General features: G+C 36.5%; 1 protein-coding gene across 2 annotated transcripts; it reads left to right on the forward strand.

Annotated features, from left to right (window-relative positions):
• Positions 1-8,028: 8,028 nt before the first annotated feature.
• LOC131252090 (splicing factor U2af large subunit B-like) lies at positions 8,029-8,630 on the forward strand. 2 transcript variants are annotated; one of them, XR_009174170.1, is made up of 3 exons: positions 8,029-8,104; positions 8,217-8,329; positions 8,447-8,610. XR_009174170.1 is itself a non-coding variant. In XM_058252998.1 (3 exons), exons 1-3 carry the CDS (start codon positions 8,071-8,073, stop codon positions 8,560-8,562), a joined length of 258 nt encoding a protein of 85 aa, XP_058108981.1. In that variant the 5' UTR covers positions 8,029-8,070; the 3' UTR covers positions 8,563-8,630. The 2 variants fall into 2 exon arrangements, 1 of the variants encoding a protein (XP_058108981.1); XM_058252998.1 differs by having other exon boundaries at positions 8,452-8,630.
• Positions 8,631-9,020: the final 390 nt, after the last annotated feature.

Below are 9,020 nucleotides of genomic sequence, written 5' to 3' on the forward strand. Positions count from 1 at the left end.
CATCGAGCTATAGATCAAAGGAAAATCATCATAATGGGGTCCATGGAGAATGGCCCCATCATGGCTCATGCATGCATAAGATGGGCCATGGGCCACACTTATGGAGTCAAGGAGGGCCTTCACCATTGATTGGTGGGTCCTACAAGCTCCTAAGAATGAAAAACAATATTAAATGAAGTAAAAAAAAAAAAAAAAACTAGTCCTAGGAGTACACCCACCTCTAAGATCTTCCTTCTTCTTCTAGGCTTAAGTTCTTTAGCTCCAATGGAATTGTTTTGATGGTGGAAATGGGTTTTGGGATGGATAGATTGATGGGGATTAAGGGAAGAAGGGGGTGGAGGAATAGGTTCTCATGGATGTCCAAGGTCCCTCTCTTAGTTTGCTAGAGGAGAGAAATGAGGGAAATGAGAGAGAAGGAAGGGAAGTGATGGGTTGTAAGAGGGTAATGATGGGTTTGTAAGAGCCTAGGGAAGAGAAGAAAGCATGTTGTACTCATTACATGTAAGGCATGCTCATAGGGGTGATATCATCAACCTAGTCGAGTGGGCTAGGATATAGGTAGCACTCATAGGAAATGATGAAACTAGGGTGGGTCCACCTAGGAAAATGTGCACAAGTACCAGGTGGGTCCCACATCACGATTAATGGCCCAAATATGGTGCGGGGTACATCTTTTGATCTACACCTCGGATTGGCACACGAGACATGGCGTTGGAGCCACGGCGATGATGCGGTTGCAATGTCATAGGTTTTAGGTCGAATTGTTTCGAGTTTACAAGACGGAACTCAGGGATGATCACAAATGCTACCTATAAGTTGCGGGTCGCTGAAATTCGGTCGAAGGACTGCGGGACCTAACGGAATGGAATGAATACTAGGTTATGGGTCCGACAGAAGCTGTTGCGGTTCAAGGTAGTTGAAGACTCTTCATCGAATATCATGTTGATTTGAATCACAAGACATTCAATTTGCTTTCAGTGAGTTATGCTAGAAATTTTATTTCTTAGTAGGTGAATCATTGATAGATATTGAGAATTTAGTTTGGAGAATTTTATCCACCTCAAAAGAAGAAAATAACCATTTAAAAAATAGTGAGATCAACAAAAAGGTCATGTATGGTGAAAAGATTGGAAAAAGTTTGAAAAAGAATGAAAAATCTTGAAAAGAATGAATAATCAAAGAAAAGATTGTCGATATAAAATAAAAAACAGGAAAAAGAAGGAGAAAGGGGATAAGTTTGGAATCAGCACTTGAGTTTTTAACTACTCCTGATATGATGAGCATGGCTAACATTATGAAATGATAGTATTTTCATGGGAAGTAATTTGATTTTCACTGATCACATTGAAAGACATGATATAATTCACCATCATCTCCGGGGCATGGTTGGGTGATGGAATCCCTTCCAATCTTCACAACTCTCTTCCATTGAGGTTGATTCAATGAAAATTTCCAAGATTTGATTGACTCCCTTGCCAATTGGATAAGATAGGACTCTGATTCCAATTAGGCTTCCCGAATCATAAGGTAACATCCCAATAAGCTTCAAGTGGATCCTTAGCACCCTAGTTCCCACCTTTAAATTCACAAGTTTCAAATCAATACAATTCACAATTACTTCCTTTATTCAGATTTCTAATTTATTTCTTCTTCTAGTTCTAATTGTAGCTATTTTCAGAATACGCACGAGTTTAGTCCCTGTGGATTCGACCTCGATCTTATCAAGATTATTACTACATCACGACCCTACACTTGGGGTTGTGAATAGTTAAGAGCCGATAATGGGGTACTATGGAGGCTTTCGACATTGGATTAGGCGGTCGAGAATTTTAAGAACCTAGTTCCCAAGTTTGGGGCGTGACAAATCAAACACAAAAAAAAATTCAATTGTTTTTTTTTTTATAATGATTAAACATTTTTTCTCAAATTTGTGCCCTGTTGGTCAAGCATGGACCGTTAATTCAGTTAAAGTCTGTTTTGGCACCAGCTATGAGGGCTTTTAAGATCGACCAATCTAAATTTCGGATCAGTAAGAAATTTTTGTATTCCACCTTTATTCTATAACCTCGACTCCATGAACAAGTTAGATTTGAAGAAAGATTGTAAAAAGGTGAGTTTTGAGAAAACCTAAACCAAGTGGGATTCAACATGTGGACCACACCCCTGTCACACGAACTCCATTATAAGAAGGGGTCCTGCACCCCTTCTCTAACCATAAATGTATAACCCACCTCCATTCACGCCGAGAGGGAGAGAGAGAGAGAGAGAGAGAGAGAGAGAGAGAGAGAGAGAGAGGAATGTCCACCATCTCAAGGATGCCCACCCTCATCTAGTTGTTCATCCAAGCCATCCAATGTGTAGGCCCTTCATCCATAGGTCACGTGCTCTCTCAATTTCATGCAAATGTTGTCTCCCTTAAGGAAAATTAAATAGGGTTTAGATTTAGGCTAAGGTGAGGATCCCTTGAAGCTTAGATTCAATATTGGCTTAGGTTTTCATGTTCTTATGTTTAGAAATCTATGATTATTTATGATTATTTTCTCTTAAATATAATCTCTGAATTTTTCTATTTTTCCTTAAATTATTGCTTTGAATTTTGGTTTGAATTAATAAATTCATATAAGGGTTTTGATTCGTTGAAATTTCGATCATGTTTAGACCTAAATCTAAACGATGTTGTGTTAGGTGCACAAACTACATTAAATCTATGTTTATGTGCTAACCTAGGTGGGATGTGTGACCTTGTGGATGCCATAGGGATGTCCCACAGTTTGGGAATCGATGAATTATCTAAGTCAGCGAGTTAACTCATTGAACCGAGCGAACTCGGCAACCTACATGTGGTGCGCCCATTAGTGTTGGACGTGTATACCCCATATAATGTAGTTTTGATGTGGGCCATGTGTGTGATATTTTTGCATGTTTTGAAGGTGATTTGGGTGGAGAATTTCTGATGTTTTGTTGATGGATTTGTTTTTTAAAATCATCTTCTTAGATGTTTGGACATTTGGATATGAAATCATTTATATACACATGCCTTTGTAAAAGCTATGTGGAAACTGTGCAGTTTCATGAAAATCATATACTCTTGATGGATACAATGTGCCATGAATGGTTGGATATGGAATTATTCACACTACAAGAAAATAGGCCTTTAGCCACAATTTTTTTGCCTCAGTTGAAAAAATGGAGGCTAAATGTGTCTTTTAGCCTCGGTTGCTAAGAAATTGAAGGTAAAAGTTCATCTTTCGCCTCATTTGCATAGGAACTGAGGCGAAAAGTCTACCTTTTAGCCTCAGTTGCATAGGAACTGAGGCGAAAAGTCTACCTTTTAGCCTCAATTACATAAGAACCGAGGTGAAAAGTCTACCTTTTAGCCTCAGTTGCATACGAACCGAGGCGAAAAGTCTATTTTTTAGCCTCAGTTGCATAGGAACCGAGACGAAAAGTCTACCTTTTAGCCTCAATTGCATAGGAACCGAGGCGAAAAGTCTATTTTTTAGCCTCAGTTGCATATGAACCGAGGCGACAAGTCTACTTTTTAGCCTCAGTTGCTTAGAAACCGCGGCGAAAAGTCTACTTTTTAGCCTCAGTTGCTTAGAAACCGAGGCGAAAAGTCTACCTTTTAGCCTCAGTTGCTTAGGAAACGAGGCTAAAAGTCTAGCTTTTAGCCTCAGTTACATAGGAACTGAGGCTAAAAGTCTACCTTTTAGCCTCAGTTGCATAGGAACCGAGGCGAAAAGTCTATTTTTTAGCCTCAGTTGCATAGGAACCATGGCGAAAAGTCTACCTTTTAGCCTCAGTTACATAGAAACCAAGGTTAAAAGTCTACCTTTTAGCCTTAATTGCATAGGAACCAAGGCGAAAAGTCTATTTTTTAGCCTCAGTTGCATAGGAACCGAGGCAAAAAGTCTACCTTTTAGCCTCAGTTGAATAGGAACCGAGACGAAAAGTCTAGTTTTTAGCCTCAGTTGCATAGGAACTGAGGCAAAAAATCTACCTTTTAGCCTCAGTTGTACAGGAACCGAGGCCAAAAGTCTACCTTTTAGCCTCAGTTACATAGGAACCGAGGCGAAAAGTCTACCTTTTATTTGTAACCATATTTATAAACTAATCATTTTTTGAAAACGTTATTTCAATCTGATGAATATAAATAAGAATTAAGCAGTATGTTTCACCGTGTGAACGTCTTTGATCCTACACAAGTTTTTTATGTTGGCACGTGTAGTGCGTTTTATTTTGGCGCTTGAAAATGACGCGTTTGTAATTAGTATTCACTGAAGCTTAAACTTAGTCTTTGAACCATGGTTAGTTTTTTAACCCCTTCTATCTTAATGAGAGTTAAAGGAGAAGCAGAAGATTCCAAAAGAAAGAGAGAGAGAGAGAGAGAGAGAGAGAGAGGGAGAAGGATCGAAGGAGAGATCCTGGCATTGGTACTTATTAATCTCAAATTCATGCCGTTGATTGGTGATCTCGTGTGTGCTGAAAGCCGATTTGACGGCTGCGGTCTCTCCACTCCAGTTTACTGTTGGGTTTTCCTAAGATGTCAGCCTCTGAGTGAGTTGATTCCCTCAATCTCTTCATTCTCATGAATCGATGTGAAAAACAAGCTAATTCTACTAGAATACACTTTCGGATCGCAATTTGTTTCGATCTCTTAAAGTAGATCCCTTCGATTTATCAGTTCTTTGAAAATTGCTTGATTTCATTAGCTTTTTAGGAAATGTTAGGGTTTTGATTGGATCCTGATGTGCTCTGGTGTAGATTTGACATGAATAAGTAGGAGGATGAGCAGAATCTTTCAAATTACTGTTTTTTTTTTTTTTTTTCATTTGATTAGAAGATTTTGATATTTTTTTTCTTGATGGAACTAGCTGCACATTTCTGGAGAATAAACAAATTTTCATGAGTTTTCCTAATTTTTAATTTTTTTCTTGATTTTTTTTTTAAAGTTTATTGTTGTTGATTATTGCTGCTGTTATTATGGAAATTCTTCTAACAATCGCCTTTTTTATAAGATCTGGAAATTGCAGTTAAAAACCTTTAAATTTTCATGGATTTTTATTTTTTTCCTTCATTTGGTTGAAGTTGCAGTGGCTTTCTGGAAAATAAAAATAATCTGAGTAATGCTTATTTATTTCGATTTTTTGCTTTCTTTCCAAAACCTCTTCTTAGGGAAATGGCTGTACTTACTGCGTTTTTTTTTTTTTTTTTTCAGCCGATTGGGAAATCATAGTTTATTTGCCTTCTTATTTTTTAGGATTTTGTTTTTGTGATGTTGCATTTCAATTTATTTTTTCTGAGGAACTTTCATTATTGCATTGCTGTCATTTTTTGAGTAATTGTTGAATCGCATTGTTTTTCCCCTCAATTATGAGGAATGTTTTTCACTGTAGATTTGGTGAAACATGTGAATTCTTAAAACAAGGTAGAAATGCATTCCGGGTTGCTATTTCCAATCTTTGCTGCTGTTGAATATATTGTATTTCCTACTTTGATCCTGGTTTTGGTAACTATTCTGATCTCGGGTGCTTGAGCTTTGATAGTGATTTTGAATTGTGATGTGGTTTTGCAATGTCATTGTTCCATAAATACTGTGACAGTTGCTTAGTAGTGCATTTTGCAATGTCATTGTTAATGGTTTGGGTCACTGAAACAGGGGCTCCCCTTGTAGGAGCTGAAAACCCGAGCTTACTGTCAGAACTCTCGGCCTAAGCATTGTATAATACCGTCTTTGATACTTATCCTAGTATGAGCAATTGGCATCTACCATGAAGGATATGCTTATGTTTTGAAACCTTGTCATTGGAATTCATTCCGAATGACCTTGAAATGATATGCAATGGCAGGCATTGAACAATATGTATGATGTGTCATGTGTAACTTAATGAAATCATCTCAGTTAATGTTGTATGATAGTAATGAGAAAAAACTTTGATACTCTGGTAGAGCGCGAGGGCTGATATGCAGGCACTTTGAAAAAAAAAAAAACTTAGAAATTGGATACATGTTTTAGGTGCATCATGAACCAATTATCATACTTATTTGATTATCTGCTGATCTGATTTGTGGACATGTATTTGATAGTTAAAAATGCACACAAAAAAAATATATATCCTAAGATACTATTTCATCAGCTAAGAACTGCAGAATGTGCATTGGGGATAATATTTTCCCCTCCCTATCACGTTTCCAAAGCTGTTGGTGGGGACATTCACAATACAGTGGATATCGTTGAAACAACAACTTATGTCACTAGAATGTTCTGCTCAGGTTAGAAATTCTGGATAAAATCTAGTCCCAATTGATCATGGGCATGGATAATGCAAATATCTTATATTTCTAAAAAAATAGTGATTGATATTATCATGATTTCATAGTTTCATAGTGCGCCAACCTTTTTCCCCTTTTTCGTCTTGCGCTTTTGTCACTAATGCACCCCCCATGACAATGATTGAATTGGAAAGTCCAAGAAATTTCAACTAAACATTTTCGGTAATTTAGATAACAACCATTTATTTGGGGTTTCCATTTTGATTATGGCCAAAATCGAACATTTTCGGTAATTTAGATAACAGCCATTTATTTGGGGTTTCCATTTTGATTATGGCCACAATCAGTCTTTCTTTGTAATTTAAGTTCAACGCTTAGAAACCTACCAGTCAATTTGGAATTTCATCTAGTTGACCCAATTTATCCAGCCTTCAGTATGGAAATCCAAATGCTGATTCAAATAAAACAGGACGATCAGTCAAATTAGGGGACTGAAATACCAAGTTTATATCATATTCCAAGTTTTTTTCCATATTTCTTTTAGAATTCCTTCTTTTTTTCTTTTTTCTTTTTTTTTTTTGCAATATTCTGCTCTTTAACTGTAGGTCTGGGTGCATAGAGCTTTCAATTAATTGGATAGTTAGTGATCCCTGTTATCCTGTGGAAAATCATTGAGAATTGGATATTGACAGCACTTTATAATTATAGGCTTGCCTTTAGGGATCTTGATATGTTTGCGTGCATAATGGAAAATACCCTCATGTATTATTGAACATCTGTCCTTTGTATTATAAATTTAAGCATACATTTTTGTTGTTGGTGTTTATTGCAAATGATGTTATTATGTCATACTTTGTTTCTTTCTATACATCTTGCAAGGTGAGTTTCAGACTGAAAACTCATACAAATAGCTTGTAGTATGTATCAATTTTTGTATGGTCTTGTCTGAATGCTCAAACGTCTTTTCATTCCCTCATCAGCAATCTTGTTTCTCATCTATTTTGCAAACCACCACTTGCCTATTCCCACCCTAGTATCTGTTCCATCTCTCACTTGTGCGAAGTGAATGAATCGTTTTCGTAGAGATCTATTTTGTAGCTCTTATTGGAACTAGCCTTCTTTGTTGAATTGTAATGTTCTTAGATGGTGAAGCTTCAGTTTTTTCTTCTGTAGTAGTTTCATCATGCTATTACCTTTTTGCCTATAATAAACGAAGCTTTATTGTTCAAAGTTTTGTGATGCAAGTGGAATGGAATGATGAATTTCACCTGATAGATTTGAAAATTAATTTGTTGATTGTTACTTCTATTTCAAGATGGATTCTCAGCCAAAGGTTATTAAAGGTCTGATTCTCACAGAGGCTTGATTTTGAAGGCTTAATTGGAACTTCTATTCTAATTAACAGTTCTTTTAAACTTCTATTTATACATTACAAGCCAGAAAATGCTTGTTTATTTTGAAACTTCAACTAATTCGTGCTTTCTCTGTTGGATTTACAACTTGGGTTGGTCAAATCTGTTTCGATCTCTTTAACAAGGGCCTGTTTAGACATCTCTCGAAAGAAATTAGGATTTGTTTGGATTTTTTCAAAGGAATCAATGATACAAATCCACCTTATCATTCAGATTGGGTCACAAAACAGGAAACACATTGGGCAGGCTCCTGTTTTCTTGATTTTTCTGCTCCATAGCAGTTGCTTGCTTCTCGACATGCTATTGCTAATAAAACCATTATCCTGTGCAGACAACATATGGCTTGGTTTTGTAACAGGCAATTACAACATTTTTTAGCTGTGTTATGTCTGCTATTGGAGGAAACAGTGCTGGTCCTGGTTGGAATATTGTATTAGTATTGCAGTTTCTTTCTTCTGTTCATATTTTGAGATCATACCTTTTTGTCACGCAATATAGAAGGGAACTGATTGAAGGCATTTGCTTTTATAGGCAATGCTGTGGTTAATGTGTACATCAAGCACGAGAAGAAGTTTGCTTTTGTGGATATGAGAAATGTTGAAGAAGTGAGCAATGCAATGGCATTAGATGGGATAACGTTTGATGTAACCATGTTCCCTTATTATTATTATTATTATTATTATTATTATTATTATTTTAAAGGTACCTTGTTCCATTAATTTCTAAACAAAGTATTTTCTGCAATTTGATTTTGGTGATAGGGAAGACGATCCATGTCCTGAACAAAAATGAGCATGCTCTTGATATGGCTGCAGCACTTCATCACCAATTAGGAGATAGTGACGAGCCAAACGATGGCAATGCCTCAGTGAAGTAGAGAACTAATGTGTTACTTCTTGGTGATCGCTTTGGAGATCTAGGAATGTCTGATGGTTTGAACTAAAAGAACCAAATTGTTGTTGGATTCTTGTAAGTAAATCACTGCCATTCTGTCTTTTGTAGTTATAAGTTGTCAGTTTTCCTTTTTCCTGTGAACTGTTACTTGTAGATAAATGGTCTTAGTTAAATTTGTTGGGGTTATGTTTCAAAAGCTTGTTCCATCAGCAGAATTCCAACCAGAATACCATATGACACCCTAAAATCAGTTAGAATATTTCCCAGTTTCAGACGAAGTTGTAGATAACTAAACAAAAGAAGTCCTAGGAATTTTATGTCGATGGGAACAAAGCCTCAATTGCATTATTTTCCTTTTCGGAGTTCATTTTTCTTCATTTGTTTATTATCTCTTTGGACATCCAATTTAAAAGCCTTTACCATTAAATGATAGTTATGGCT

Source organism: Magnolia sinica, chromosome 7 (assembly GCF_029962835.1).
Source record: "Magnolia sinica isolate HGM2019 chromosome 7, MsV1, whole genome shotgun sequence".
Classification (NCBI taxonomy): Eukaryota; Viridiplantae; Streptophyta; class Magnoliopsida; order Magnoliales; family Magnoliaceae; genus Magnolia; species Magnolia sinica.

What these genes read in the sequence shown, in the direction of transcription:
- LOC131252090 (XM_058252998.1), top strand. Translation starts at nt 8,071, where the DNA reads ATGTCTGCTATTGGAGGAAACAGTGCTGGTCCTG. An exon ending in AGGAAACAGTGCTGGTCCTG is followed by an intron (nt 8,105 to 8,216) that starts GTTGGAATATTG and finishes TTGCTTTTATAG; the next exon opens with GCAATGCTGTGGTTAATGTG. An exon ending in TAGATGGGATAACGTTTGAT is followed by an intron (nt 8,330 to 8,451) that starts GTAACCATGTTC and finishes GTGATAGGGAAG; the next exon opens with ACGATCCATGTCCTGAACAA.